We start from the raw sequence: 27,475 nt of genomic DNA on the forward strand, positions 1-27,475 counted from the left end.
AAAAAAAAACTATTAGCAGTTTTTTAAGTTTATCCCCCGTGCCTCAATAAACTAGGCAATTGAATTCCTGCGGCAAGAATTTAGGCTAATACTTATATTAAGTTTCTCTTTTTTTGAAGAAAAGAAATTAGAAAGAAAATAAAAATCTTGGACACATGTCGATATGCACTGGGGCCTTTATTTTGCAGCTAGCATTGCCCTTCCTCTACGGCTGTCCCTCTGCTGTGGACTACGTTCTGCTTCTCTCTCTGCAGTTTCATGAAGCACAACGTTATTAAATCTGCCCTTTTTCATGTAAAAATGAAATCTAAATTCAAACTGCATCTTTTTCCAAAGAGGATTTGAGAGGAAGGGAACAGTTATGTTTGGCAAATAGCCCTCCGGAAATCTTCTGTGCATCGCAAGGAGGGTTAATTAGAATGCAATAGTGAGCAACACTTCAGTTCCAATTGAGAAGAGGCAGAGTCAACACCTGAGCCAGTGGTGAAGAGGAAGGTGCTTCTGAACGGCACATGGCTTTTCATAGTTCCATGCAAATAGGACCTCTGGTTCAGAGGATGAAACACACTTGTGGTACTCCAATTCCAGAGCTGATTTCTCATTTAACTCTTGAATAATGAGATTTCACACCCCACAGAGGTGTCGGTGATTCAGGCATCTGGCAAAGCTGATCGTTTTTAATTTAAATTATGCAATGAGCTGGCTGAGACCCTACCTTTTGTCCCTGCACATCTGTCGTGATGTGGTCGGCTTCCCCATCCTCAATCTCCCCCATCTTCACGACACTGACTTCTATGGTGCCAACGACTTTGCCACCATCTGAAGTTCTGCAATCAAAAATAAATGAAACGGAAAAGTAAGAATCTTCTCTCACCTCGAATTACAGTAGTCTCCCCTCACCCCGGTTTCGCTCTCTGCAGTTTTGGTTACCCGCGATCAACTGTGGTCTGAAAATATTAAACGGAAAATCCCAGGGATAACCAATTCGTAAGTTTTAAAAGCACACGTAGTTTCGAGTAGTGTGATGAAATCTTGCACAGTCCTGCTCCGTCCTGGCCAGGATGTGAAACCGCACTTTGTCCGGCAAATCCATGCGGTATGTACAATGCAATGAGGTATTTTGAAAGAGAAAGAGAAAGACACATTCGCATAACTTTTACTAAACTATATTTATATGTAATTGTCCTATTTTATTATTAGTCATTGTTCTTAATCTCTTACAGTGCCTACTTTATGAAATAAACTTTATCACAGGTGTGTACATGTAGAAAAAACATAGCACAGTGTATTTGCGGTCTCAGGCATCCAATGGGGGTCCTGAAAAGTATCCCTCACGTATATGGGCGGAATGCTGTATGTCCAAACATGTTTGTTTCAGAAGACCATTAACACTGCCATTGACTTCATTGATTTTAATTAAACAAATCTGCTTAAAACACATCAAAACATGTTAATGTTGGTGTTGTTTTAATTTCAAAAGAAAATTAACCATGAATTTGTGAGGTAAGTGCATGGAATGCCAAAAAATGACTTTATGAAGGTGAAAAGTCCTCAAGCCTGGCTGTTCAGAGTGACCTCAGTGTTGTGGATCAGGGGCCCAGGTGGCAACCTCTATACCTCTACGACAACATAAACCACGACCCTTACACCAAGTGCGTGGGATACTGTGCACATCTATTATAGAAACTACAGCTGAATCAAATGGAAAAGAGTATAAACACCCTATATGCCTCTACGACTGGGCCATGGGCTACAAAATCTGATTTCGTACCTTTTCCCTCACATCATTTTTCTTCCTAAGAGACAGGCAAAGAAAATTCTCTTCCAGTAAGCATGAGAAAGTTAAGGTACATGCAGAGCAGAAATTAATCATAGAGATCATTTAGTACAACCCATTAGTTTTTCAGATAACAAAACAGGACTCAAAAAGATGGAGAGGCTTGCCAAAAGTAACAGAGTGGGAGAACTGGATACCCAGATTTCTATATCTTCAAGTTTGTTGTTCATTGAATGACTCTTCTCTATTCAATGATGATGATAATTTTATTATTAAGATTTTCCTCATCATCACTGTCTTCAACATATAAATTTTATGGTTGACAATAACAATGAAAGCTAAAAATAAATTTAATAACTACCATCCTGTAAGATTCTCTAATTTTTTTCTCTTGAAAAGAAAATATACAGAAAAAATGACACCATCAAACATTATCACATATAATATTTTCCTTGAACCTTATTTTGAAAATAGGAAGCAAGCCCATAGTTATGATGTGTTGCTGTAACTTCTAATTGACTAACCTTAGTTTTCTTAAGTCATGTTTTTTCCTGAAATTTTGTTTTTTTTAACTGAATACCAACACTGTCCTTCTTTCAACCAATTCCTTCTAACTTTCACTATTTTATTATTAGAGGTGCTAGAAAAAAGAAATGGGGAAACTAGTATAAGTAGTTTATCAAGGTGCTAATTAAAATAATGAATAAGTTTTTAAGTAACAATTATGTTACTAGATCATGAATTATATTTTTAAGAAAACTGGACTAGAACATACATACACAGCTAATGTCATAATGCAATAAAATAAAGATTATATACATTTTAAAAAGTGATTTTCTTGTTAAACAGCATATTAAGATTCCTTACTAAAATACAAAACAAGATGTTTCTTGGCAATTTTAAAATCAGTGTAAATCATACTATTGACTCAATAATTTGAAATTAATATAGAAAACTTAAATCATTCATCGCAAAGAAGATGTGTCTATGGATGACAGTATGCGCTGTGATTTTGTGAATAACTATATTAGCTCCAGTTCTGGAAAGGTTTTAAATAATTTATTATACCATTTCCCAGTTGAAAATGGCATAATACGGTGTCATAAGTTATGATGTGGCATACCTCTGTACAATTCTTCAGTAACTGACACTTAAATAAAGAGTTTATTAATAAGAACCTTCATTGGCACTACTCATAATTTTTTCTAAGCAATTTGCAGACTCCAAACTGATCATTAATAGCAATTAAAGATACCTGTTTCTTCTCATAATAATTGCTTTAAAATTTTTATTTGAACTAAGCTAGCTTAATATAAATCCCATGTACAAAAGTCTAATTTTTTTTTCCTTGAACTAAACCAAATAATGCACATAATAATTTGAAACAGAAGACAGGCTTTCAACAGCCTATCCCAGGACTGGGTAATAAACTGATATAGGCCATAATGGTTGAAAGTATGAACTCAGGAGTTTGAGCTGTCTGCCAGGTGCATGACCTTGGGCAAGGAACTTAGCCACGTAAAACTTTCTTTGTAAAAGGAAGATGACAATATCTTGGTTGTAAGGATCACATAACTGTCATGATTTATATAAAGTGCTCAGCACAATGTCTTATGCAAGATAGATGCTTCTTCCTTCTCCCCTTCCAGTTCACCCCAGAACAGTAGCAATAGCAGAAGTAGCAGCGGCAACAGAATTACTATTGTTATTAATGCATTATATTATATTTAATTTGATTCTCTCCAGAAATATTTTACTAAAATAGGAATCAAAGATTACAGGAAAAGATTATAAGATCTCATGACATATGCATTTCAGCAATGATCAAGTGCTTATTAGAGACACAAAGCCTTAGTAATAATAGATGCTGTTATAAGGCTTACATTCCTAATAGTGCAAAGAACACAAGTTTATAAAAGATTACAATGACAGCGAGCATTTCAAAAGTGCCAGTGTAGATGACTGAGCAGTGTACTGTGGGAAAAAGCTTCTAAACCTAGATCTAAATATTCCCTTTAAAAAAGTATCTGGCTACTTTTTAAATAATTTTTATGCCTTTTGGCTTTCCTACTTACCCTTATCTCCTATAGGCTTCCATCTAGTTCCAGAACAAAATCTAAGCAAGGAGCTTGATGAGTACCGACACTAGAGGGATTCTAGAATCAATCCCCCCTCACCAAGCCAATTTGGATAGGACATTGTGAGTATCCTAAAGCATGCCTCTTCATATGAGTTTTGTGGGAGACAGAATGGAGAATCTGGGTTATAAAATAAAAAAAATTGAACTTAAAATACCCAAAAGCATGGTTCACCCTGTCAGTGAACTGATACTGAAAATGTAGAGCAGTTTCTTATTTATTCTGTATCAATTTACCGCACACAGAGAAAGGATATTCAACGCTTCTTTCCAATCAGGAGAGTCACGATTGAAATATTTATGCCATGTCCCCGAAGGCTGTTTCAAAGACCATATCATAGAAATTTAGAAAAAAAAAATCACTCTTAAATGCATAATTATGCTTTCAACCCATCAAGTTGGGGAGGCTAGTAATAATAACTTAGCCATTATTCATCACCAAAATTCTGAATTTTATGTAATTGAAAATTCATGATATCTATATGAAAGATATATCGTAGAGTTGTGGACTCAGCATCAAGAAACCCAAGTACTACCTCCAGCTCAGCTGCTAACTAGCTATGTGATCAAGGACATACCATTCGATTCTCTGGATTTCAGTTTCCTTTAATGCAAAACAAAGAGTCAGACTCTAACAGCTATTCTACAACGTCAGCACTCAAACCCCACGCTCTTTAATCACTCCTATGACTCCTCCATATGATTCTGTCATATGCTGGACTTCCATGATATGATTCCATCAGAGGCACTAATCATAGGCTGTTACATTCTCAGGAAAAATCTCAGACACCTTCTAGCCTCTCGTCCTCACTCCTAGCCTTCCTGTGCAACATTCCCGCAAAACGAAACAAAATGCCTGCTAAACTTCGGAAGAAACTTAAAACTTATAGTCCAATAAAAGAGCTGGTTTTCCTTATTATATCCAATATACACATATATATTTTACTGGCATTATAGCAACACATCTTGGTATTTTTACAAGGATACACATTTGACTGAACCAAGAAACACTTTCCTAAAAATTTATATGGCAATAAAAATAGGCTGTAGTAATAAATAATTATTTTAATCTCTATGAGGGGAAAAAAAAACTAAGCCATTTCAAAAAGTCTATTGCCAGGTCATTACCACATTAATGCAGAGAGCTGCAGAGAAGTAAAAGATGGAGAGTTCACGGCCGCTATAGTATTTCGATCACAACATCATGTTCCTATTTCCTTCAGCAGATACACTTAAATATTTAACCATGCCAGCAAGATAGAAGACAAAGAGGAAAATTTCAGCAACACAAATCTATACTCCCTTCTCACTTAGGTTTCCAGCATGCATTATACATTAGTGATTACGGTTCTTTAAAATCTGCCTTTAAAATAACTCTCCTAATGCTTCCTAATGAAAGATTCGATCTCATATGCAAAAACATACAAACATTTTTAGAAGACTGAACAAAAGAGGATGTGAGACAGACTTCTAACAAAGGACAATTAATTGACATTCTTCCTCTAAATTTCTTCACCACTTACCTTACCATTCTCAGTAGAGCAAAAAAAAAAAACCAAACCAAAACCAAAACCAAAACCTTCTAGAAATGTCAAATAAACAGCAACATGTAAATAACTCTTCTACTCTGGAAATGCCACAGAGATACACACCAACAAATGACTCTGTAAACATCCAGGGAAAAACGTCATTAGCACTGTCAGTCTTTGTGAATATCAAGGAGGCCTAGAGTATGCACCGGAATTTTCAGCTGTGAGAAGTGCTTTTTGCATTTAAACCATTTGGATGCAACTGAGAAATGAAAATGTTACCTGGTCACAATATAAACAAAGGTCATAAGCAAGCAAACGGAGTTGGTGAGTGAGCAAGTGAGTGACATGCACCCTGGTGAACTTTCTGGTGAATACATTTATCTGGCAATGCTAGATTTACTTAGGGCTCACAATCATGAGAGTTCTATTTAATAAACATACTTCTATTCCAGCTGAAATTCATAAATGTAAGAAGCCATATAATACTTTCAAATTAGAAATCGAATAAACTTTTCAGTAGTTCTTAATATTAGACCTTACACGCTCTCAAGCTTAGTCCTTGGCTTTCTCCTCTTTTCTCATATAAGCTGGACTTCAGAAATTCCATCCATAATTATGGATTCAACTATCTTTTCTATGAGGATTTACCACAATTCTATATTCCCTACACTATTCTGATTTCCTGATCTAAAATGTCCTTTTCCTTAGTCCTGGTATCATCATTTTACATTTTATAAGCTTGAAACCTAACTTTCCTTTTCCTCAAACCTCAACTCACTCACACCAATAAATAGCAGATCATTCTCCAAAGACCAAAAACCACACAATAGTCCATCTCTACTTCTGCCTTGCCCCTCCCTTCCAATAAGTCACCACATCCTACTGGTTCTTTCCCAACAATGTTTCTTACCCATGTTCCACCCCAACAGCAATACCTCAGTGAGCTTCACCACCTGTTACGTTGAAATCGAAGAATCTACTTCCCATTGTCCAGTATCTTTCTCTTCCATTCCATCCATGTCAGGTCGTCTTCTTAAAGCCCTGTTGTCACTATTTTATTTGCCTTCCTGTTAAAAGCCCTGATAATTGGCAATGCCTACCCAGTGTGTCTGAGGTATACCTATTTTCAAGGCCTTACATCGGGACTTGTCAAGAGTTATGGACGGCTCAGTATCTTCGGTTTGAATTGATCCATATCATCACACACCATTAAATAATGGAGTATGGTTTAGTGGAAAGTCCAGTGAACTTTATTAAAGTTCTTGGTTATGGTGTTGGCTCTTTATAGTAAACAGCTGTGTGACCATGAGCAGGCAACTCGGCCTCCATAAAAGTTTCTCAGCTATAAACTATGAGGATCATAAACAATCATGGTCATCTCACAAGATGATGTGACCAAAAATAAAATATCTTAAGTTTAAATATAAAAATGCTTCAGTGTATGGTAATGAGAACTATAGTTACACAGTCTGGGCCACAAAACTGCAATAACGCATCACAGATCCGTTGACTATCCATTTTAACTGGTTTGTAGATTCCTCTTTGCTGCTAAATATAATAATATTCAAATACGAAAAATTTTCCCAATAACATTAGCTAAAGCAAATCTTTCCTTCCTTGTGACTCTATTAATAGATAGATAGATAGATAGATAGATAGATAGATAGGTGATAGATAGTAAGTTATATTTGGAAATTTTTTCAGTGTTAAATGTAAAATACACCATCTCCTTGAATGTAAGAAATATCCTGTCAACAAGGTGAGAAAACATGATTGATATCTCATAAACATTTTTGTCAGGATTCAGAGGTGATCAAAGTAATGTTAAAATGAATAGGACACCATGATTTGCCCATTGGTAGATAAAATGTTGCATCTAAGATGAAGTGAGCACACTGCACCCTGTCGCATCCACTGAATGCAGCGATAAAACCTTGACCAAATGTACAGAGCAGCTATTTGAAGACTCAAAGTAATTAGCACCAGGCAAAGAAAATCCGAATTTTAAATGCCACTGAACCAGCAGTGAGTTTACCACTTGTTCCCCTCTGGTATCTCCTGACCTAGAGGTGGGCACTGGTGTAGACAGACAGCTCCAGGAGAAGTCCTTTCGTTCTGGCTGGAAGAATAGGAAAGAGCTCTCTTATCACTCAGAAGAACGGGGAAATTTCTTTTCTTTTTTCTCCTCTCTCATGCCCTAGGCCCCAAGTAACCCAGTGGCAGCAGCAAGGGCCTACAGGAGCCTAAAACTGTGAGGGAGGAAAAGTTCCTCTCTGAGTTGTGATCCCAAGGGTGTGGGGTGAATGCCCTTTAGTTTTTATTTCTCTCTCTGTTCTCCTGCCTCTTGGCCCCAGAAGAGGGTGCAGCTGCATGAGAGAGAGGAAAAAACAAAAATCCAGCATTCTTGCGGGAGGATCAAAAAGGGAAGCCACAGGAAACAAATGTGCCAGGAGAGTGTGAAAAAGGAGCTCAGAAAAGAGACTTTTTGAGGTTGTTCATGAAGTCTTTGGCTCACCCCAAGCTGTGAATGTGTGGATCTAAACAGCATATCAGAGACTTTGGGAAATAATCTATGGACTAGACCATTCCCGAGGTACCAGACTGCCACCTGGGTGACGAACATGAGGGGCAGGTCTGAATAGCACTGCAAAAGTTTTGAAAACAGAAGTGCAATTGAAACTACAAATTCTATAGGATACAAGATCAATATACAATTATCTAGTATTGAATAATTAGAAACTGAAATTATATATCATTTATGATAAGTCACAAACAAACACAGTGCTTAAGCAGAAATCTAAGAAAAATATACAAGATCCGCACGCTGAAAACTACAAATGCTGATGGAAGAGATCAAAAAAGGTCTAAAACAAATGGAGAGACATAATGTGTTACTATATTGGAAGACTCGACTTTACAAAGATATCAATTCTTCCCAAATTGGTCCATAGATTTAATGCAATACCAATTAAAATCCCAGCAAGGTTTTTTGTAAATATTGACAAGCCGATTCAAAAAGTTGGGAAAAGTGGCAAAAGAAATAGAATAGCCAAAATAATTTTGAGAGCGAAGAACAAAAATAGGGAATTACAGCTATTGATTTTAAGGTTTGCTGTAAATCTACAGTAACCAAAACTGTGTGGCATCGGTGAAATGAAAGATATCTTGATCAATGAAACAGAATAGAGAGGCAATATGGCCAATTGGTTTTTCACAAAGTTACAGTCAATTTAATGGAAAAAAAAATTAGTTCTTTCTATAAATTGTATTGTAAACATCTATTTGGGGGGAAAAAAATGAACCTTTGCTTAAACTTCACAACTGAAACAAAAATTAAAAAGGTTCATAGGCCTAAATGTAAAACATAAAGATATAAAACTTTAAAGAGAAGACAGAGGTAGAAAATCTGCATGAACTGGACTTGGTATAAGTGCTCTTAAATATGACACCAAAAGCATGATCTAAGAAAAAATTATAATAATCAACTAAACTTCATCAAAATTAACATTTGCTCTGTGAAAGATATTGCTACATGAATGAAAACAAGCTATTGACTAGGAGACAATATTTGCAAATCATGTATCTGACAAAGAGCGTGCATCCAAAATATATAAAGAGCCCTCAAAACTCAAAAGAAAATGAACATCATCAATGGCCAAAGTTGAATAGACGTGTCACAAAAGAGGCTATACAGAGAGCAAATAACCCACGGAAAACTTCAACATCATTGGTCATTAGGGAAATGGTCATTAAAGGCACTGTGAGATGCCACCAAATACTTGTGACTGGCTGGCGAGGCTGCAGAGCCACTGAAACCCTCAGGCACAGCTGGTGGGGAAAACAGCACAGAGGTTTCTTCGAGAGTACAGAGTGCAACATGCACATACTATATGACCCAGAGGTCCCAATCCTACGTATTCACCGTAGAGAAATGAAAACTTAAGTTCTCAGGAAAACCTACATGTGAGTATTTTAGCAGCTCCATTCATAATCACTGCAAACTGCAAACAACCGAAATATCATTTAATGCGAATGGTTAAACAAACCGTGACACATCCACACTGTGGAATACTACTCAGCAATTTAAGAAAACTATTGATACACGCAACAACTTGGATGAATTTCAAAGGCATTCGACTTGCATGAAAAAGCCAGTCTCGAAAGGATATCATACTTTATGATTCCATTTATCTGACTTTCTCAAAAAGAAAAAGGTATGGTGATGGAGAACAGATGTTGGCTGCCAGGAGTTGGGGTGGGTGGAGGCATGAATCATAGGACAGCAGGAGAGAGTGTCTCTGTCATGATGAAACAGCTCCGTATCCTAATTGTGGTGGCGGTTACAGGAATCTATACGTGTGTTAAAATTCATAGGACTGTGCAACACTAAAAAGTCAATTTTACTTACGTTAATTTACAAAATAGAGCAAACGAGAAAGGACTTAAGCCTTTTTTCTGATAATAAACTAATAGCAAACAAAAACATGCATTGAATCTGGGACTACAGAAACCAAATTATTAAAAGATTATCCTCTTTCATGTGAATGAAATCTTCTAATTTCTGTCAACGTTTATTTGCAATGGCAAAGCCAATGTCGATTTATCCCATGCTTTATGCTTTCAAAATATCTGTAGACATAGAAATGCCATCCAGACGTGAGAGACAAAATTTCCTGTCTGAACAACGAGGAGCATTTCATCAGAGACTGAAGAAGAAAATGCTCACGTGGGAGGTGGGATAAATTTCTCAAGCCAGTGACTCCTGTTCATGGGATAAACCAATGGGCTGCCTGCTGTCTATAATTACTCATGTTTAGGCCTATAAAGAGAAATTGTTGTTAAGGCTTTTTGCCGAGTTTATTTATTTTATTACATCTATTTGTTTTAATTTTTATTTTGAGTAAGAGAATAGAAAATATTGAGAGGAAAACAGACCTATATATATTAAGCAGAGACCATTGGGAGAGAAAGGAAATAATAGCAGGAAATAGAAATTATAGAAGGTTATACATAGATTTGTCTGACTTACTTTTAGACATTTTTTTGAGAGCAAAATATTTATACATTTTAATACAGTGCAAGCAATCTTAATAGATATTAAGCGAAACTTGTTTTTAATAAAAAAATAGGCATGATTCTACAGCAGAAACTCTTTATATGAATGGCTTGAGAATGTCACAAAGCCAATCAAAATGCTCTTAGACACTTAGAAAACATTCCAAAGATAACAGGCATGGTGATTTAAAAGCCCGAATTATTAAATAATTACTATTAAATACTAGTGATGGGTCAGTATTTAATATTCAAATTTTGAATTATAAATATTTTTATCAGTTTTTATATTTTTGTTTGCCAGATTTTTAATAATAAAAAATTATGCAGAGGTATTTTTTAAAAGCTATTACTAAAAGGTCAAAGTTATACAGTGTATGAACATAATTTAGAGTATAATGTATTTCAAACTGGTATAGTAAGAAATTCATTATGCTTTAAATCGCACAATGAGGCATGCACTTGCAATCCAAAACGGAGCAATTCTTAGTGCCTATATTTTTATGCTTAATTGCTTTTGGATTTGTTCTAAATTCTTCTGTCATTAAGTTAGAAAACCTTGTGGTTTAAAAAGTATTTTTCTTTATTCTCCTTTAATAGGACAACTTTTTAACCAGAAAGGAGTTTCTAAATTACAATATTCCATAGGAATATAAAAATAAAGTCAAAATAACAGAAAATATTAATTCAATTACGAATGTTCAGCAAGCACCTACTGTGTTATAAGCACTATTCCATGCATAAGAACACGACAGAGAACAGCACAAGAATCCCTAGCCTTGTGGAGCCTGAATTCTAGTGGCAAACAAATCAATGATACATCAGAATATGGTTAATGGCATGGGGAAAGATTGAGCAGAGTAAGAGGGTAGATGAGTGCTGGTTTGGTGTTGCTACTTTATATTCAGTGGGTGGGAAAAGCCTCTCTAATAAGACGCCATTTGAACAAACGTACGAAGGAGGTAAGGATCTTGGGGAAAGAATATCTTTCAGGTAGCTATGGTCCTGAGGCCTTGGAGTAGAACACGGTCCTTATATTCAGGAAGAGCAAAGACAGCAATGTGGCTAAAGCTGAGTAGGTGGGGAAGAGAGGACTGAAAGGCTAAGCCAGAAAGGTAAGTATTAGTTTTCTATTTCTGTGTAACAAATGACCGCAAATTCAGTGACTTAAAACCACATCACTTATTATCTCACAGTTTCTATATATCAGATGTCTCGGCCAGGTCCTCTACTCAGAGTCTCACAAGCCTGAAATTAATATGTAGGCGAGCTGCATTCTCACATGGAAACTCTAGAAAGAATTCTCTTCCTAGCTCATTCAAATTGTTGGTAGAATTTATTTCTTTTTGGCTGATTGACTTAGGTCACCCTCTTTTTATTTATTATTATTATTATTTCTTTGCTATTTATCAGCCCCCCTCAGGTTCTTACCATGTAGCATAAGATGGCGGTTTGCTTTTTCAAGGCCAGCAGGAGAAGTTCTCTCTCCAGTCTGATAAGATGGTGTAAGTCTGATACCTCAGGTATCCGGTGAAGAATGTGATTTAAGCGGGGAGCGATCCACAGTGCAGATACGCCAAGGAAGAGGAGCATCAAAAATATCCATTGGATTTAACATGGAGGCTATTCGTTCTTGATCACAACAGGAGTTATTTAGGTGGAGTAATAGGGATGAAAGCCTGATGAGATTAGGTTCAAGAGACAATCAAAGGAGAGAAAGTAGAGTAAGGAATGGTTCTTCTATAAGGAAAAGCAGGGCAATGGAGTATAAGTTAGAAGGAGATGTAGGAGGTTTGGCAGCATTTTTTATGCTAATAGACATGATCTAGTACAGAGGAAATAATTTATGATACAAGAGTAAGAAGGGATAATTGCTGGAGTAATATCTTAGAATCTAAAAGACGAGCAGGGAGACAGACTTTAGACATGAAGCAAAGTTCATCCATAATAACAGGAAGGAAGGCAGAGTAGATGCTGGCAGGTTGGCAAATAAGGCGTGGGAAATTGTCAAATTCCTTTTCTCAGTGAAATAGAAACTGGATAAATCAGCTGAGAATGAGGAAGAGGGGAGATGTTTTGGAGATGCTGGGAACAAGTTGTTGTAAAATTATGATCCAGGAGAATGGGAGGGAGGCAAATAGACCAGGGAAGTCTAGTCAGACTGGAGTGGTAGTGAAGGTGCCCATGAAGTTAGGGGTCATGAACTCTAATGAAACCTATAAGCATGGAAGTCAGGTTATCCTAGCCCACTAAGCTACAAGGATGCAAGTGTTTATCATCTATCTATCTATCTATCTATCTATCTATCTATCTATCTATCTATCCAACCATCCATCCATCCATCCATCCATCCATCCATCCATCCATCCATCCATCCATCTGTTTTACAATTCTCAGTGATGAACCATGCGATCTCAACTGGATGAGAAATAAAAAGTAGATATGCGGAGAGGGCTGGGAACGGTACAGACATGACTTTATAATCAATGACTCACGATAGTCAAGGAGCAACTAGAAGGAGTATACTGGAAAGATATGAGATAGAAATCAGAAAATAGAATACTTAATATTAAGACTCTAGAGGGGTGGGATTAATGACAAAATCTAGGGAATGACCATGGGAGTGGGTTGTGAAGTAGGGTAGGGAAAAGCCTGAAAGGCCGATTAATTAAAAGAATCAGCTAGGTGGCTATGGAATCACAAGATACATAAGAGGGGCAGTGCTGAAGAGAGACAAAGTGAACTGCAAGTTAAAACCCTCATGAAATGAGGGGAGGTGACATCTTTAGGTCATCCCAGTAATATGGAGAATCCAATGGTATGTGTGAGGCCATTGGCCTCAATCCAGGGCTGTTTTCACAGCAGGTATAAAGGGCAGCCACATGGCAGGGCTGCAGAAGAGACATCCAGCTTCTAATTAAATAAAGAGAAATGATCGAGGATAGGGATTGGGGCTGAGGAGACAACTCAGGTATCAGAAGAGGGTTGGGAAACAGAGGCGGAGGGCACTAGGGCCACAGAAGGGAGTGGACAAACAAAGAAAATAACGGGCAGCCATGTGGATGAAGGAGTTCTGCGAGGTGACCAGTCGCCTGAGAATGAGTAATGGTTATTGCCATAATAAGGAAACTCAGTTTAGCTAGGCAATATATGCTCGGGTAGACAAGGAAGCACTAATTGTAAAATACTATAAAACCTGAAATTTCCCATTTCCTGATTTTAACTTGTTTTGCTACATAGGTTTAACACTGCATTACTAAATCACATGGTAATTATTTTAGAGGTCAAACTGTGACTGATTTCACAGTTAAAGCAGTCTAGCTAGAACAATAAAAATTTCTACAGAAAGTTTTGTTAAAAGGAAGAAAAGTAATTAAAGAAAAGTTCAAGACACTCTGCTATAAGGAAACAATATATTGCTTTTATTCATGCTAAATAGAATCTGAAGATCAGCAGGAATAAGTCTAATGTCTTGCACCAGTTTTTCAACATAAAATGCGTGAGAAAGCCAAACTTTTAATCTAAATATCTCCCTTTTAAAGCATTGTTTTAAATTTTCTGATTATAAGAGAACATATCTACCACATGTCTAAAAAAGAAACCATGTGAGAAAAAGAATAAGTTTTGGTATTCAGCAGGCTGAGGTTCTCACAGGAAGCAGAAACAGTAAAAATTAAAAGTCATGGGATGAAAAAAATTTTCAATTCAAGAGTGAATGCTATATATCCTTGTGTGAAGTTTTGAGAACTGAACTGAAGTTTGTGTTCCAAATAAAACTTTTAATAGCTTTAAATAACCCTGGATGCAGCTACTTTCTCTTTTATTCTAAGATAAACTCCTCAGAACTCAGTACTGAATAAAATTGGAGAATGCTTGAGCAGAAAGTAATCTTAAGTATCATCCAATTCATTTGGTAGAAACTAAGGCCCAGAGAGGTTAAGTGAAAGACTTAAGGCCACATCATGAGTCATCAGCAGTGCTGAGATTTGTCCAAGAAGGAATCGGAAGGCTGATTTTTTAAAAACTTATTTCTGAAAACCAAAAGATGAATTAATGGTAATTCGTTTATTTATTTGTTTACTTACTTAGCTGCTTGGGCAATAAGTAGTAAAGTTACCCACAATTTCTGTCTGACTTGCCTACAAATCAGAGGTTCCCATGACCCCCTTTTTGGATTGGATCACTTGCTGGAATAGCTCACAGAACTCAGCAAAGCTCTTACATTCACCAGTTCTTTGCATTATAAAGGGTATCGTAAGGAATACAGATGAATGGCCAGATGACAAGATACATAAGGTGAGGTCTGGAAGCGTCCTGACCTTCCAGGAGCTTCTATCTTCATCTCTTCATGGGTGTGGAGCCAAAAGTTCCAAGCTTCTAATCATGTCTTGGTCTTTCTGGTGACTAGCTCCCACCCAGGAGCTCAAATGTCTCCTGCTCAAGAAAAGACCGGGTAGCTTAGAAAGCAATTTCCTCAGACCTTTGGAGCGGGCTGTTGGGAGCTAAACTAAACCATTATAATTTTATGAAGATTTTTCAGATAAGAACAATAAACTTATTGACCAAAATTGAAGCACAAAAAGATCTACTTCCTGGAATAATATGTCTAGTTAATGGTAAAATTTAGATCACGGTTCTTAGGAGTGATGTGACTTGGTTTGCAGTCTCAGCTAATGTGACAGGCAGTCTACGTGGCCATCCTACAGCCTGCACTGTAACTTCATGAATCAGCTATGCAGTGATTATTAATGTGCGTGACTCAAAATAGAAGGGGAAATTCTTTCCCAGGATAAGTAACCATGTGCAGTTATACAATTACTTGTTCTCCATTCTAAGTCTCTTCTCTAGTTTCAGAGTTGTCTGGGATTCTATTCTTAAAATTAATTTTAGAAGGAAACTCTCCTTATCACTAGGAAATTCATTAGCCTTCCTTTCAGACTCCATCTCTCTGTAGGGAAGGCATTATGTAAAAAGTTTGTAAAAATTTAATTGAGGAATGAGCCTGTGGGGTATAAAAAAGGAAAAACACTCTCCAAGAAATTTTATATATATATATATATATATATATATATATATATACACACACACACACATATACACACACATATATACATATACATATATATTCCTGTTATTTATTCACCTTAGCTCTGAAACACAAAGAAAATTATGTCACTTCATTTCAAGTTCATGACTAGCATTTCTGAACTCAAAGAATTTATAAAAACAGTCTCTGAGAAAAAAATCTATAATTTCATAACAAATATTATGAAACCAGTTATTTCTATTTTTTCCATTTTCCCCTCGCTGGAGCCTTAAGAAATCCTTTATCATCTCAATATATTTTTCAAATGAACTTAGCGAAAAAGGTAAAATCACTCAAATAGTATTTCCTTCAAAGACTAGTGGGCGTTTGAGGAAAGCAGAGATGGCATGAAAGAAAGAGTAGGTAGTAAACTTATTTTCCCCCTATTTAAGTATAAAGGGACCCTTTACTTTAAATCTGGCTTATGAATTCATAATTTAAGCTCATCTCAGTGGTATTATTATCATTAGTAGACATATGGGGAAATTAAAGCAAAGTAATTAACTCCTGGTGACAGTAATGAAACTCCAGCTTCCTCCACGTTACAATCACAGGCTTAACCTTAAAGTGCTTTAAAGGCTCTGTCATTTGGTCATGGAAGCAATGCATTTCTACTAGAACTAGAAATTAGTCTCACTAGGTGAGAAATTTAGTGTTAGTTGGAAGTGCGCCCAACAAACAAGCAAAGCCAAGCATCCTTGGAAAACGTCTCTCCTATTTACTGTGTAAATCCCTGGAAAATCTTCAATTTGATTCTAGATAAGAGAAAAATAATCCCCACTATACACCATTACTAAGTTGAGGACTGAAACTTTTAATCCTGCTTCGAATTAGAGAGTCTGCAAAGATGTTGAGAGAAGATAAAAATAAAATAAAATTTAAGTTATCTGCTCAGGACTTTGATAGATGGATGGGGATTAGACCAAGTTTATTATGGCACTTTAAATTTGTTTTTATAAATCAATTTTTATATTAGGTCTTAAAGGGAATGTGTTTATTTTCCGATTTATATATGTGAACATCAGAAAGAAGTAACATTCAGCATATAACTAAGAATGAATTTGGTGATTTCATTTGATATTTTAATAATGTAATATAGGCCAAGTGGTATTTATGTCAGGCCCAATTAAACCTGCCTTCAATCATTTCTGTTAATTTAAAAAACTTTCTATGCAAGAGGATAAAATTGTCCCATCATATAACAAACTCATTGGTGCCACATGATATTATAAACAAGGCTCCTTAATTATCTAGTATTTTGTATTGAATACAATTGATCTCCCATAATGTAGGCTGGACCCATTGCTAGAGGTAACTACCCCGCATTGCAGCACAGCCTTGAGGAAAACACTTTGCTTATATTAGTATAAAATGTAATTAAGTAAAGCAAAATAAACTTGCCTATTCTCTTCTTATCTCTTATCATTTTATCTTTGATCCCTTCTTTCCCTTCCACCTTCATGAAATCGCGTATCATTATTTTTGTGTATTTTGTTTCCCTATATTTCATCCATAAAATTGTATTCTTCTTCCTTTTCCTGACTCAATTCTTTATCTTACTGAAGACTTATTGCAAAGAATCACTTTGAGGCACTCCGTTACTATGAGACAGCCATGCTATGCCATAGAACAAGAGACATCAGTGAACTTCACTTAACGAGTTAGGGTAGAAAATCCTGGGCTAGAGCATATGCCATCAGAAGGAATACGTTGTCTGTCAAGAGGCAGGTAATTGTCTCTGTTTTCTCCAGCATGATACCTCCAGCACAGTTCACTCATATTTATTAAGTAGAACAAAGTATAAATCAAAAAGCAAAGTCAAATCTCGTTGAAAACAGTTAAAAACAGTGCCCTTCTAGGGGTTGTTAGCTTCTGTAAGTTGGAACCAAAATGACAAGTTCTGACCTGATTCTTCGAGCCCCTACTTGAAAGCCTGATGATAGATATGTGGTCCTTTGGCCAGAGGAATAGAGGAGCTGATGGGAAGCTGTGGTAAGGCATGGTGACGAGACCTTTTCACTGATATGCTTGGAGACTGCTGCCTCTCAGTTCTTAATGAGAGTAAATTTGGAGAATACCAAGGTTTTCTGAATGTATTTATTCCCTGGGCAAGGGATTCCACAAATGGAGGAAAAATAATTGGAAGGCAGTGTGGGGAAGAATTTAAGTTGCATCATCTATACATACAAACAGTGTTGTACTCTCTTGCTGCCCAAAGTTGAAAGTGAGCTCAAAACCGCCAGACAAAAGGTTTCTAGAAAAATTCAGGGACTCTGACTTCACTTTTTTTTTTTTTTTAGGGAAGTGTGAAGTGCATACAAGTTGCTATAAATGAGAAAGAAAATGGTGATTAGTGTCAAGGGTAATGTATGTGTCTACAGATGAGGCTGAAAAGCAGACTCACTGTCTCATACATCTCGGCGGAGGTTTTTGCATATGCTCATATTCAAGTCTTGCTCATTTGGAGGGGAGAGAGCGGGAAGGAATATAGGGTCCAAAATAGGAAAAAAGCATCATCAGATAAGAATTTTAGAAAGGATGAGTTGAAAATAACGGTTCTTAGTTGAAGCAAGAAAGGAAAAGGCAGCGCTTTCAGGGGAAGAGCTCGGTTCAGTTTGGGGTAGTTATAGCATTAGGTGATTGCGAAAATAAGTGTGTGTCCACTTATGCAAGCTTAAAAAATCTGTCAATGAACATAAAAGACATGGCATGTATTTTATCACTCTCTTCCCAGAATTATGTACCAATTTGTACAAATTTCACAAATTGGTGTGTACGTAGGGGATGGCCTGGGCATAAAACGCCATGCAGTTGGCAATGCCTGCGGACTTGTGATGGGAATGGGACAAACAGGGGTGAGTAACTGCATATGGACAGGGTATGTGTGTAGGTGTGGAGGACACGTTTGTAGAAGCTAGCGTGCCTTGGGGTGAAGATCGCATGCCTGCCACATTAAAGAATATGCATATGGTAGGAAAAAGTGGATAAATACATACAGTCACTCATGTATTTCTCTGGAAAGTAAGTTGTTCTTGTTGTTTTAAATCAGCATTTTCTAAACTACGGAGCTGTGTTTCTTAGGACACGGCGTCTGCCAAGCTGCGAAGAGGTGCTCCGTGAAGAAAGCGTCTTGTGTTCAAACTGCTGATATAAACGTGTCCAGAGCCGCAGAAACACAGGCCGATAATGATGAAAGTGACTTTGGTAAATACGGGCAAATCCAATACACAGTTTTCAGGTCAAATATAATTCCTTTCAGACCCAATCATTCCTGAAAATTATCTTCAAAGCTAAATTAGCTCTCAGACTTCTTAGGCAGGTAGGCCTTTGTGCACAGCTATGAATTCTATGCGATTTGCATTTTAAAAAAGGAAAGATTTCAGGCTTTTCTATACAAGTGGGGGAGCTTTTAAAATGCACTCTACCTATGTGTTGTCCCATCTGTGGCTGAAAACTCTACTTTGCAATCTGACAAATACAGCATCTTTTGAATAATGCAAATTAAGTGCTAATTGATTTCATGGTTACACCTACAGCTTTGTAAAAATGGATTAGGAACATAAAGAAAAATGCAGACTATACAACTGCAGAGCCATTTAAATTATAAACGAAAAAACGGTCTAGTGGAATGAATGGTAAATAATAATACTGATAATAAGTTTAATAGGGAACGAACATGATGAGCACCCGCTTTGCATCAGATACCACAGCAGATACACAACATAGATTGAGCATGATATGTCTAATCCTCACTTGAAAACGCACACACACACACCCTGAGGCAAGAGAACTCGTCAACAAAAAAAGAGAAAAATTATAGCTAGCATTTATTGAGCACTTACTATGTGTTGGGCACTGTTGTAAATATTTCACATTAATAATTCATGTCAGTCTCATAACCACTCACTGCTGTCTCCGTTTCACAAATAAAAAAAGCAATCGGCCATCCTGCTATGCGACAGAAAGCAAGCATGTGGGCTCAGGGATGTTTCTAAATAATGGGCTCTTTCGACTTTTCTGTTGTCCTCACCTGATAATATTTGTATACTTTGCATTCTCTAATTTTACAATAAACCGATGTAATTTTAACAGTTACAAAAAAGTGGCTCACGTTAGAGCCTTTTGATAATTTTAAGCAGTAGTATTCCTAAAGGACATTAACACAGGTACATAAATGGATGTACTTGTATTAATTCAAATGCCCCTATTTCTGTGCTTGATGTCTCCCTTCGTTCTCACAGTCCAGTCCTGAGAGGTGTTACTTGAATTTACTTCTGTAGGCAGATTTTTACATATTCAGCAATAAAATGCATCAGTAAACTCTAAAAGCAATTGAAACTTGTCTGCGTTTATGAATTTCTGTCCTGAACTCAGTGCTATATTGCTAAAGTATTAAGCCAAAACAAATATTTTTTCTCAACACTATTGAGATGCTGCCTGTCCCAACCAAACAAAATGCTCTCCATATGCCTCTTGCTGGTATCTGTACCTGATAAGAAGCCATATCTGATGTCGGGGTGATTAAAGCTAGAATGCAGGTTTTAGGTAAGTGTCTGTTCTTCAAGTAATAAAAACAGTATGTTTAGATCAAAGATTAAATCAACTTCTCTGCCATTGACCAATGGAGAGAATCACAGATGTCACATTTTAAGGAAAAAACCTCAACAAACTAAGCAAGCAAACTAAAAGGAAGCAAGGAAGACAATATTTATTAGAGCATTTTTCTCTAATGTAAGAAAGTGCATGGAACATCACTACATTTATTAATTGCTCAGAATCACCTGAGAGGGAGTTCATTACTACTTCCATTAATGGATGTTAAAGGGTAGACATGCCTGGGGGGAGGAGGGGACACAGTTGGTGACAGAGCTGGGATCTGAACCCAAGTCTAATATGAAAGTCTTATATCCCTTCCTCAGGAAAAGAAAGAGAGAAGATTTACAGTTAGACAAAACAGCTGCTTTCAAATACAACCACAGAGAAAAGGCACAAGATTTGTTCTCCATCAATCCACGAAGGAGAGCTGGGACCACAGCAAGGTACTGAAACTTAGGTTAAAATAAGGAATCCTTTTCTAACACTAACCTGTTTGAAAATGGAAGAGTGAGGGGCCCCTGCGTGAGGTCCTGCCACAATAGGGATCCAAGAAGAAGCTGAGTGTCAAGGTCTCTTCTGATCTCTAAAATTACTTAATTCTAAGATTCTAAACAAAATATATATTCTCTAGGAAATCCTTGATATCAAGAATCCTTTTCTCCCAATCTCCATTTCTACCTTGTCTCAGCTGTGTGACCTGAGGAAGTCCAAATACTGTTTCTCAGTTTGCATATCCATGAAACAGGAATAAAATCATTTTCCAGGTAAGGTTATTAGAAGATCAAATACAATAAGATATTCGAAAGGCTAAATCGTAAAGCTCACATAGTGCTGGTTACTCCTTCAAACATGTCTGTGAGGTCTGAGTCAGTGTCAGGATCAGGAGAGGTGTCCTGGAGGTGCTTCCTGTCATCTTCACATGAATGACACCAAAAGCACAGAGGAGAAAGTTTTCCAGGATATGAGGATCTCCCTTATATGTTTGCATCAATCATGAGTGTGCATTTGTTATTGACTTGCCTGTTGTCCTGCTTGTTCGCTCCCAAAGAAAAAACACAGTATTCTTAGGAATTGCATTCAGGGTTTGTGATGTGAATTTTAGTAAATTCTATGCAAAAATCATTAATTTAAGTCAGCTTTTCACATGCCATCACATTCTCTAACTTTTCCATTGGTGCATTCAATAAAGTTTCATACTATTCTGTTTTATAATTAATCATAAATATGCTATTCTCTCTCAAAAAAGGGTTGTTGGCCACGAGTCAATGTCTATTGACCTTATTTAATTTGGAAAATGTTTTAGATGTACAATAAGAATTAGTGTTGCGAAGCCATCAGAACTTTCTGCTGCAATCTTACTTTTTGGTACTTAAAATAGTTAACTGGAAGATTTTTAAAAGAAAATGAAATGTATTCAGAATATATAGGACTATTAAGATGCATGGATATGATTTTTTAAATCATCTCTGAAGTTCAAGTTGCTATTGATAAGAAAGATGTTACAGAAGTATTCAATCATATGGACAATTTTAAAAACACTATCTGGTGATTAAAGTAAAAAAACTTACGTAACTTTTTTTTTGCATGTAGAAAAAGTGTAATGGTAGGAAATTAAAACTCTCAGCAAGTTTAATTCCATTCGAGTAGAAAAAAATTATCATTTAAAACTCTATTGTCAGTCTATGTCCAAGGTTGGTCTCGGCTTGTGGGGGTTCAGATGTGCTCAAAGGATTCCAGGAACAAACTTATTCTGATCCACTGCCCCGTGGCCTATGGAGCATGCCTGGGCCCCCATCGTGTGAGATGCTAGTGACAATTTCATTTCTTTATTACTCTGAGCACTCTTATGGAGAAAACTATATGTCATAGCTTAATGTGACTTCCCTTATTGCTCCCATTTCTCAAGTTAAGAACATGCCTTTGGGAGATTTAAAAATATAGAGTTTTTTTATTGTTGTTGTTATTCTTTCAGTTTTAGAAACAACAAGATTGAAGTGTGTGTGCGTGTGTGTGTGTGTATGTGTATGTGTGTATTTAAGGAGATAAATTAACAAAACACCAAAAAAAAAAAAAAAAGAATTAAAGCCCTTATAATTTGGACCTTAACCCCCTAGCACGAATACTTGACAATAGAAAATAAGTATTCATGTTTTGTGAGAAAGAAAAATAGTCTTAAAATCATATATATGAACAAACACATCTCTAACAATACAATCTATGATACATATGTATATACATGAAATACACATATAAATGTTACATAAAATAGAGAAAATTTTAGAGTAGAAGTCTAATATTTATTTCTTTAATAGTCTCACTCATACATCTGTGTATTATAAAACATAACAATCTGAGAATTCTATTGTTTTAAAAATGATTGGACTGTGAAAGGAATAAAAGTCAAATATCAGTAGAAATGCATAGTTAAAACAAAATTAAACAAAACATACACCCCCCAAAATGCTTCTTATTCCTGAGCTAATGTTCTTCCCAGTCAGTACCTCAGAGACTACCAAATCAGTAGAAAAAAGATAAATTATGTCAGAAGCAGAAAACATGAAGCACAGAAGTCAAAGGCTATGATAAGTCTGTAATAGTTTATAGCGAGAGAAAGCCACAAATTTGGCAAAGCACAAGACGAAAATAATAATAACCTAGCCATTTCAAAATCGGTTTTCAAAAATGATTTTTTTTTTCTAGAAAACACAATTCTTTGTTGTTAAATTTGTTTTCCTTACACATGATCAAAATCAAATGAATAGGAATCAGGAGTATTAAAATCGAAAACGGAAATTTGTCTTGCTATCCTCTAAATCTCCAAGTATTATATTCCTATTTCCTTCCATGGGTCGTACCCTAAACTTGATCCTTTTGTTCCTAGCCTCCCTTGAAGGCACTGTATGTGTTCACTAATTTTCATTTCATGAAGAAATTCTGGTCTCCTGATTTGTTTCAAAGGCAGTGTCTAACTGTTGTGTAGTGTGCTGCTGTTAATGACACTTATTATAAAAACGATACTGAAGCTCACCAGTCAGCAAAAAGAGTAATAGAGTGCTATGCATCTCATCTAGAAAACATGTGTCCTGATAGTCGTTCTAAATTAGCTCAGCGTTTCACATCTCATGTGAATTCAGCCACATGGGTCAGATCTAACCACTGTGCTAGGTTAGTAATAGGTATTTTCCGTGTTATCAGTGACATTGAAAGCTAAACTTTTTAGCTGGCCCGTACACACTTAAAACTAAAAATAACCACAACAAAATTTTATTGAGAATAACACCACACGACTATAAAAATAGTAAATGCCTTCCCAAATAAAATATGACAACAACAACAACAACAACAACAACAACAACAACAACAGATGTTTAAAAGACACAGCCTAAAGGAAGCCAGAGAGAAGATGGTGGCCGCATCAGAACCCACCAACACGTATTTTTCCACATGAATGTAAATTACTCTAAATGATTTTGTGCTACCTCTTAAGTCAAAATGCAAAACTAAGGATCAGGAAAAGTCAGAAAAGGAGAGTGCCAGCAGCTCAGATTCCAGCATAAGTCACAGAGTCTTTACTAAGATAAATCGTTGGCTACAAGTGGGTCCTTGGGGGCCGGGTCAGACGGCAAACAAATTCAAGATAGCATCTCTTCCCAGAGCATGATATCTATGTTTCATCAAAAGAAGAGCGTCTAAGATTGCAAATAGGGTTCTCTCCCATTTTTATCTTCATTTTTACTATACGAATATTGCAAGGTACTAGTTTCCATGTACACATAATTATAAAAATTATTATGCGGTTAAAAAAACAACATACTACTGTCTCAAATTTATTATAAAGTTAAAAAAGAAATATTTATTCCATTTAATACGCTTCTTAGTATTAAAACACCATGCAACTTTCTAAAAATTGTTATCTTACATATTAAAACAAATTGTACTCATACTCAAAATTAGCTCTGATCTACTGTCTGTTTTCATATGAGTCTATTTTAGCTTATGTTTTATATTTAACAGTATAACAACAAAATAAGCTTTAAAAAAGAGGATAATTAGCTTATCTTCTAGTATCATAAACCTGCATTGTTGCCTCTAATCAACATATTTCAATCCTAGAAATGTACTTGATTTAAAAAGTAACATTTTGATAAGTAACAAAAATTATTTAATAGCATGCTCATCGTTTCTATTTACTTTCTTACTTTCAAAGAATTTCATTGCCTTCGTAATAACATAATATTTTTTTCTTCTTCTAAGGGCTGATAACCTTTGACAACCTGAAACACAAACTGATATGTGAACTCGAATGATGGCCGTTTCAATGTAACTCGTTGCAATGGAGAAGGCAAGGCATTTGAGAGTTAACATCTAACCATTTGCAAGGACTGAGACTTTCAAACTCAACCAGCCTTCAGTAAATATCTCAGGCTGTTAACTTCGACAGCATTGGTGCAGACAGACACCCACCTCAGGCTCAGGGTTAGCAGTTGCTGCTTTGACTTCAGAAGTTCCCCCACTTTAAAACTGGCATAGCCGAGGAAGCTTCGCTGAAAATGAGAGAAAGAATGGTTTTCATTAACTTCTGAGGCTCCTGATATTTTTGCTCTCACACCCATCGCTCAAGATTCATCTTTAGAAGAATTAAATGTTAAATCTATTAGCCCGACAAACATTTCACTGACAGATACAACCATCACTAATATCACCACCTCATGGGATGGAGTCAGTGGGGTGAAAATGCATCCTTTTCATTAAAAATAGAGACGAATCGTCTGGAAAATAACAAAATGTATAATACAGAAGCCAGGACTTTTCCCACTAACTAATTTTCTCCCCGTATCAAAGCTGGGGTAAAGAAAGATGATAAACGTTCAATATTTACCAACGCCGTCGTCGTTCTTATTAGAATTCCTCAAGTCACTGGCAGCAACAACTTTGTATTCCAGATATGAGCAAATCTGTTAGTTGGAGCTATTTTTATGTGGGACTCTGCACAAGTTATAAATAGAAATGCTGTATTTCTCCCCCACCACAGCAATGTTTAAAAGCATTTGTTTCCTTTGTTATTTCTATGCTAGCATGGGACAATTTCATCCCAATACACAAAAAAGAATGGTACTTATTCAGTTATATTTTCTAAAATTGCTTTTTTAACCTATCATACTGGGTATTGACTATCTATGAATATCTACTTTCTACACTCTTCGACTCATAATGTAAAGAATAAAACTCGAAATTGGTTTTTCTTTTCTAAGATAAAAATCTTTCATCTCTTTTTAATATTCCTGGCAACTTCTGATTTAAAAGTCACGATTGTTATGGTATAACACAAATAGGATTTCTCATTCTCGTCTCAAGGTCAAGAAGTAAACATGAACATATCATACCCATAGTATTACCAATGCCATTGCTGCCTAACACGTTGTAATATGCTGCAAGAAGTCACCACTACATGTTCCAGAACAATCTCTCTTCATAGGTCTGTTGCCAGGCTGCACTACAGTGAGAGACTGGAAACCAAATGGGTCTTTTCAGAGGAAAGTGTGCAGTTATTCTTTATGTAAAAGGTTGCATCTACAGTGAGCAATTGTCGAGACTAGAGACAAAAAGCTTCTGCTCAGAATTTTTCTCCCTCTTTCAAAGCTCTAACTAAGAACTGTCCCAAAAGGCTTAAAAGACAAACGATTGAAATAACACTCAGTTCTAAAGCTGAAGATGCTTGTATGTTAGTAATGATAACCCAATTAATTAACTTGAAACTCAAAGAGCTGGTTTAGACACTAAGTCAGCAAAGCCAGGAGAACATGAGACCAAATTATTAGGTGAAGAACATTAGGTGAAAATAGAGGGTTTGTAGCAGTGAATTCTGATGATAGGTTGATGAGTGATGAAATCAGAGTGAATCAAGGTAGGAAAAAAACATCCAAGAGCTGTGTGAACAAAGCATATTGAATTTAGGGTGACTTTTCACCAAAGGACAGAGAAAGACTAGGAGAGATGCAACTGAATGAAAGCATCAGAGATACCTACTAGAACACCCTTATATCCAAGAGCTCCTGATCTCTCATATATACACTCTGCTATTTATTCTCTATTCCCTGTCCTGTTGGATTTTTCTGTTGGCATTTATCACCAAATACACACACACACGCGCGCGCGCGCACACACACACACACACACACACACCCCTGCTTATTTTGTACCTCCCCCAAAATAATTGACATTTGAAGTTGCACGAGGAGCTTTGTTTCTGATAAACCCTCACTGCCTAGCACACGGGAATCACGTGATAAATATGTACTGACAATAAACAAATGAATGAATGAATGAATGCACAGGCGCTAGTTTCAAGTAAGCGATACTATTAGATGTAGGAAAAATAATGCTCTTTCTGCAGATAGTTGTAAACTACTATAATTCACTGAAAATGGGAAATCAAAACATTTTAGTGCGCTGATTATATACCGCTGGAGTGAATTTTATTTTAGCATTTTGTATTTTAAGGAGATGTCTATCTCACTTCTTCTTTCACTGATAATCAGGTTTTTCAGTGTAAATTCACACTTCTCATTACCCTCATTCAAAGAAAACTCTTAAATGATCAAAAATTTCACGATGCTTCGAAATTTCAAATTTGTTTTTCTTCCCCTTTTGAGATTTCGAAGAGATAAGTGGTTTTAGAATTAATATAAAAAACTACACGTGTCGTGAATGTTATTGTGGTATATTCAGCAAGAAAAGCAGCAGCAAATGCCTCAGACAGGAATGTAGCAAGAAGAGACAGGTGGAGTGGCTATTTTCAGACATACCCTACAGACACACCATAAGTCACAGCTGCAAAGAGAGTTTGTGACCATAAGCCGTTGACTGCCTCCCCTGTCCACCAAACTAGGAGTTCCTGGGGAAGCAGGACTTTGGCTTGTCCATCTTTGAGCCAAAGCCCAGTGCCCGGAATGTAAGGGCTGCATAGTATGCCTACTGCTGCTGCACTGTGAGTGCTTGCAATTTGCCAAGAACAATGCCCATGGGTGAATCTTTTCCATCACAACTGTCAGCCATATGCTTAATCTCAAAGGATAACAGGAGAGCTTAATAATCCAACATGGTAAAGATCAATTTCAGAAATGGCATCATAGCACTACAGTATGAAAATGTGTCAAACCAGATAAACCAGAGGAGGTGTTATTTAAGTATAAATACTATTTCATTTATTCTAAAGATAACTGGATATTGGGACTACATGTTGCATAATAGGCATTAATAAAATTCCCAACTTTCAAAACAATATATCATTGTTT

The 27,475-nt window shown here is 36.4% G+C and overlaps 1 protein-coding gene across 10 annotated transcripts in view; it reads right to left on the reverse strand.

The window, feature by feature from the left end:
* Positions 1 to 27,475, reverse strand: part of INPP4B (inositol polyphosphate-4-phosphatase type II B) — a 557,518-nt gene that overhangs the window by 166,987 nt on the left and 363,056 nt on the right. For 7 of the 10 annotated variants that reach the window (XM_039875840.1, XM_039875842.1, XM_039875841.1 and 4 more), the window contains 2 exons: positions 24,645 to 24,724; positions 716 to 827 (listed from right to left, as the gene is read on the reverse strand). In XM_039875840.1, coding sequence (XP_039731774.1) covers positions 716 to 827; positions 24,645 to 24,724 — 192 coding nt within the window. The remainder of the gene's footprint in view (positions 1 to 715; positions 828 to 24,644; positions 24,725 to 27,475) is intronic. The other 3 variants (XM_039875843.1, XM_039875845.1, XM_039875844.1) reach the window with 1 other exon arrangement.

Source organism: Pteropus medius, unplaced genomic scaffold, assembly GCF_902729225.1.
Source record: "Pteropus medius unplaced genomic scaffold, Ma_sr-lr_union100, whole genome shotgun sequence".
NCBI classification, from domain to species: Eukaryota; Metazoa; Chordata; class Mammalia; order Chiroptera; family Pteropodidae; genus Pteropus; species Pteropus medius.